Source organism: Clupea harengus, chromosome 12, assembly GCF_900700415.2.
Source record: "Clupea harengus chromosome 12, Ch_v2.0.2, whole genome shotgun sequence".
Taxonomy (NCBI): domain Eukaryota; kingdom Metazoa; phylum Chordata; class Actinopteri; order Clupeiformes; family Clupeidae; genus Clupea; species Clupea harengus.
The window spans coordinates 13311934-13318101 of NC_045163.1; the positions used below are offsets into that span (position 1 = coordinate 13311934).

At 41.0% G+C, this 6168-nt stretch overlaps 1 protein-coding gene across 2 annotated transcripts in view; it reads right to left on the reverse strand.

Moving 5' to 3' along the window:
* Positions 1 to 324: 324 nt before the first annotated feature.
* ntrk2b (neurotrophic tyrosine kinase, receptor, type 2b) overlaps positions 325 to 6168 on the reverse strand; it is a 20798-nt gene continuing 14954 nt past the window's right edge. For both annotated transcript variants that reach the window (XM_031577199.2, XM_031577198.2), the window contains exons 17-18: positions 5093 to 5251; positions 325 to 4610 (exon numbers count right to left, since the gene is read on the reverse strand). In XM_031577199.2, the coding sequence (XP_031433059.1) occupies positions 4425 to 4610; positions 5093 to 5251 (345 nt within the window). In that variant the 3' untranslated portion in view covers positions 325 to 4424. The remainder of the gene's footprint in view (positions 4611 to 5092; positions 5252 to 6168) is intronic.

Below are 6168 nucleotides of genomic sequence, written 5' to 3' on the forward strand. Positions count from 1 at the left end.
CTGAATACACACAATGGTCTCAAAGGCTGTCTAATATGATTGAAGTATGTTTTATGGACAGTTTAAATAAAGAAATGGTGAGCTAGCATGACTACCCTCACAACCCTTTCACTGTTTGAATACAAGGCAATCAGTCAGTGGTATGCGTTCAGTGGTCCGTTCTGATGAACCACCTTATTCCAACAGGCCTGGGGACAGACAAGGGTTTGTAAGACATATCACTTTTATTAAATGCACAGTATTACAAGGAACATATCCATTTACTGCAGAGAAGCAGCTCATATGATGCACAAAGCATTAAATACTGATACTTAAACAGTGAGACTGAATCTGCCAGGAGCTAAAGAAACTGAAGCATATTCAGACGCACGCACCTTCGTGCGCCCACAGACACACTCAACCAAGGGGCATCAAAAACGCATACACACTTTCTCGCTCACGCGCACTCACAGCCAACAAAACATACTGTCGTCAGGATGGGGAATTGCAATTTCCATTAAGTAATTAGAAAAATAATCAATGAACCTAAGATAGGTTACATTCAAAATAAAGTCCCCAATCCTTTCCATACATTCAGAAATAACACAATGCTCTTGATGCCCGTTCACAGTTCTTCAATTGAAAGATATTTTAAGAAAAAAATAAATAAAAAATAGAAAATAAAAAACAATAGGCGGGAAGTGAGGGGGAACTTTCAGCTTTGTCACCAAGACTGCCTTGGCACCCTCCCAAGGGTCCCCTGAGGAGTCACTGGTGACAAAGGTGGCGGTTGCCATGGCTACCGCGTTCCCACCCCCCTCCCTGAAAGGCTCCCCCTCGCCCCCGTCAGAACACTCAATGTCAATAGCATATAGTGATCCGGCGAAAGAATGATTGCTCCCTCCTCAGTTCAGTTTTTATGAGATTAAAAGTATTTCAAACAAGATTGTTTTTGTTTTCTGCTTTTTTCTTTAAAAAAAAGATTGTATTCTCACTGATATGGTGAACGAGCACAGCGGAGAGAGAGAGAGAGAGAGAGAAAATTATACATTGTTGCACAAAAATGTAACTGTATTTACACATACATATTGCCAGTGGCCCCATATGAGAATGTTTTTTCCCTTAAGTAATGTTGCACATTTTTGACATGATATCTGTTTTTAAACATAATATATAGAGAACATACTATTAATATAGACAAATATTAGAACTGTACATGATGGACAATGAATCAAAGACTGACTCTTTAGAGCAGACAAAGAACTGTATAGTACAAAAAATCAAAGCTTTTCCTTCAACATTAAAATTAGGAATACTATCTATGACTGTTTGGGGGACATCTTGGAAAATGTTACACTTTTAATTTATTTATTTTTATTTGTTTATTTAGTCTACCCATCAAAGGATTCAAACTGATTTGAGAACAGTGGCAAGGAAAAAAAAACCATAATTGACAATACTCAATTATGGAAATATCTTTTATGTCTTTAGCTTTAGTCAAAGGATGACTTAGTGTGCATTTTCGTATGGACCAATCAGATTCTATAATACACATGTGCAGCAGGTACGACAGCATGCAGTAGCTGTCGTGTGGCACCCCAAAAATGTACTCCGGTACATACACTCCGGGTCCTGGCTTAGCCACGTACCCCAATAGTGTTTAGCATAAATGCTAAAAGTACATTCTAGTGAGGTGTCCTCGCATCGCTAGTAAAGACAATAATGAGTGTATGCGTGAGAGAGGACGCTCCGAAGACAAGTTGACATCAGGGTACAAAATGACAGATGGCTGATGTTTGCCCATGTGTATGTACAACCTGATTGCATATATACAGTACAGACACACTCGTAGCATTACCATTAATACTACATGTCCTTATTCTTTCACAGGCCCAAGACAAGTCTTCATGTGATTTTAAGTACCAGTGACAGTCACTGCAGTAACATGGCATAGGCCTTCCAGTCAACCAGTCTACACTAGCTAGCCCATTGAGTAGAGGAATAGAGAGTGGAACACATGTGCCATGATGCTAATGTAGTCAGCAGGAGGAGTTTGTGGTTATGTGGTTGTCAACATCAAGCCACTCAAAAAGAATCAGACGTTACTGTATGATACCGTCACGTGCAAAAGTTACATTTCGTAGTCAGTTTTTAGGGTCATCAGTTCAGCTGAAGTCAGTTCTGTGTCAGAAGGTCGGTAAGTGCTAATGGTCAGTAGTTAAGTGATAGCTGTCAGAGTCTGTGGTCCAATTTTGGTCAGTTCAGTGGTTCAGTAAATGAGTGGTCTCTATAATGGTCGTCTATGAGGGTCAATGAGGATTTTATTGTCAGTTATGATTATAGCCAGTAAGGATATGTGATTTTGTTTTCTGATCTTCTGTATCAGGGCTTATCACACTCCCTAAGCCACACTCTTATCATCTTCCTTGCACATCCTTATGATTATCAGACAAAAAACAGCCCGTTTTATATCCAGTCTTCCTGTCCTGCCAGATATTGGAATCATGGGTAGTTGAGTGTTCCCTTCCCTTCATAGTGGCATTACACATTTTGCCCAACCTCAGGGATGGTTTAAGACTCTACCATTTCATTGCTCTGTCTTGCCGCACGAAACACAAACCACCCTGTCCATCACTTCACAAGAACTTACACCTTAGAGTATGCTACGAACAAAATAATGTCACAATTCGTCACTGACATGTTTCATCTCACCAATAATTACATATGAACGACACAAAACAAAGACATGAGGAAAAAAACTCAAGTGCAAATAAAGCCAGCCAATTCAGTGGAGAAAGGTATTCGTTCAAATAATCTCAAACATTATCAACATCATCAAACAACCAAAACCTTCTCTGCTCAATACCTTCACCATGAAAAGGTTGCACCTACAATATAGTTCCTCTACAAAAGGCCACCTCCTTTTAATACCTACAAAGATATCAATGCTAACCATAACTAGTAGCCTTTGAAGACATTCCCCATAATCCCATCGTTAAAAAACAAACTCTTTAAAGAGCAATGGACTGCCGTGACACTAACTGAACTGTTGACCTGCTTAGTGTCACTGCTGCTGACTGTGCTTTCTGCAAAACAAACAAACAAACAAACAAACAAACAAATAAACCAATACTGCATCTGCATCATGTGAATGTCTTCTTGCTAGCGATCCCAAACCTTAACCCAAAACCTGAACGTTCCTTTTAGTGTGTTTGCTTTGTTTTCACTGTGCTTCTAGTACCCAGTTCCCACTGTAAAGTATATAGTGCATTATCGCCACATTCAAAATCGCTTTGCTTATGCTTAAACACACGATCAGGCCAAAAACATCCAAACTACTCAAAGTGTAAACAAAATGCTGATGATTACTGTATCCTTCTGGAAGAGGACAAAAATGAAAGGAAAAAAAAAAAAGTCCCCCTTAAACCAGGGGGAAACCCAGTTCCTGCTGAATGTTGTATTGCAGTCCCGTACACAAGAGTGGAGAAGCAGAGAGGCAGAGGGTTTGGCAGTGTTGTGCTCCTCAGGCAAACGAAAGCGATCCACAGCTTCGGCCTCAGCCTGCCACCTTCCCCGAGGGTTCAGTCCCGAAAAAAAAAAGAGACAAATTGCAAACATAAAACTCAACAAAACAAATGGCACTGATGTTGCAGGTTACTGATAAGTCATGACATGATAAAATTGACAACAAAAAATCAAAACAAAATAAAGAAAATACCCAAACCCTTCCCTCCCACGACCAAACAAGTCCCTTTTTGTTTTTCACAGTTACTCATATCTACAGTACATTTGTTTTACCCTAGAACACACATAAGCAGTAGGCCTGGGTTTTGTTGCAATGGGTTCATTTTCTTCATTTATTTTTATTTTTTTGCTCCCCATTTTGCATGTTGCTCCATAAAGTTTTCTTTCCTTTTGATAGAAGAAGGAAAAAAATTGAGCTTCGTTATGTGGTCCATATAGACAAAAAAAAGAGAAGAGTATTTACAGATGTCGGTTTTTCCTTTGTTCCTCTCCTGCACACACAAAGAATACAAGAGGACAATAAACGCTGGGCAGATCAGAGTACCTCTCCGAAAGCAAAAACACAAATCAAAAGGGAAAAAAAATCGTCACAATCAAATTTAAGGCCTTTGTCTATGTGGTGAAGAGGAAGGAACACACACAGGCACGCACACACACTTACAAACACAAGCTCACAACCACCCCCCCATCCCCACTTCGCGCTCTGATCCAATGTGCATACACAGAAATGCACACAACTCGATCATCATTCTCCTTCTTGCGCTCTCTCTCTCTCTCTCCGTCTCTTTTTCGCTCTCTCTCACACACATGCACGCACTCAAACACAACCGCTCATCCACGTCACCCTCTCATTGACAGACGAAAGCATCCTTGTGTTCTCCCTCCCTGGACCTAGACTTGGCCCTTGCGGAGCCAGATGGCTAGCCCAGGATGTCCAGGTAGACTGGGGATGCCTTGGCCAGGCTCTGCAGCAGGCCGTGGATCTCTTTAATGTTGAGTCTCATGTAGGGTTCACGCTGCCAGCAGCCCAGCATCAGGTCATACACTTCCTTGGGACAGGTGCGGGGTCGCTGGAGCACGCGGCCCTGGGTGATGCACTCGATAACCTACAGGGGGAGACAAAGAGTAAAACAGTACCAGTTATGGAGGAAGTCAGTCAAGGTGTTCAAGTAACTGATTCACTGATTTAATGGGATAAAGCATGGTGTTTTCAGTAATATATTTAGAGATGTTACACTCACAGTACATAAAGTATTTATATCATGTATTCTTTCTTATATCAATTCATCATCCCTTACTAATTATCCATTATTGCCCACTACCTTAACACCTGTTATTAACAAAATTAAGTTCATGTTTGTCATTACAGATTTACTGTTAGGGTGTTCCCACACAACCACATATATAAAGTGTTAATGACAATAACATGTATTACACATCCTTAGATATGCTAGGGTCTACTTTGGCAAGTATTTTGAGCATACTAACAACATCATTTCTATACTGAGAGTTCACTATGGTTCATATCATTGATTAGCGTTAGCCATATTAAGCAAACAAGAAGGAACGAGAGGAAGAAGCCACTGACCTCATTGTTGGAGAGCTGGTACCAGGGCTGCTTGCCGTAGGTGAAGATCTCCCAGAGCACCACGCCCAAGCTCCACACGTCGCTTTCGGTGGTGAACCTCCGGTACATGATGCTCTCCGGAGGCATCCAGCGGATGGGCAGCATAGTGTGGCCTCCCACCTACACACACACACACACACACACACACACACACACACACACACACACACACACACACACACACAAGTTTGCTGTTTTAGCTTATCCTTTATACACATTAAAGACAGATTCAGGCAGTGTTTCACATCTCGGATGTGCTGTATCATGGTGATATTCTGTACGGTTTGACCGTACACTGAATCACACAGCAAAGAATTGAGGTACACGTAAATGAACACACCACACACACACTTGCAGGCCATCAAACAATTGAACAGAGCTCTGTGGATCCACGATAGTGAGAGGATACCTGTCTGTGATCCAGGGTATGAAAAGCAGAGCCCTTCTTTCAGTACAGCTTCTTCTGTCCTATATATATATACATATAAATGCATGAAAAGTGGGTAGCTGACTACCTCCATTGATTGCTCATCAGCATTCAGAGCTGGGTCAAATGTTGATCAAAGAAGTTGGTAAATGTATTTACTGACATATATTTACTGTGCAGTGATAGGCAGCAACAGTGAGCAAAGTGCAAGTACCCTATTGAAGGACAAAATTTAAACTAAGTCTTTCCATTTTGCACCATTGCCCCTTATATCCATGGGAACTGCAGTTTGGTGGGGATTAGTGAATTTGCATTTAAATGGCATTTAAAGAGATAAACAGTGCTGGGGGAAATTATTATAACTGTAACACATTGACTTCTCCATAGTAGCCCATACAGAAGATATCTTGTGTGTGTGCGTGTGTGTGTGTGTGTGTGGACTGATGAATTGTGTGGCATTTCTGAGAACAGCTAGGCTACTCATTCCCTTCTTGTAGAATGGCATTAATTCAGTCACAACATCGTTAAAAAAGTACAGTGATGATTTAGCTGTTACAGTTTACTACAGATAGCTGTTACTATTCTTAAACTACGAAGGCCCTGAAGGAAC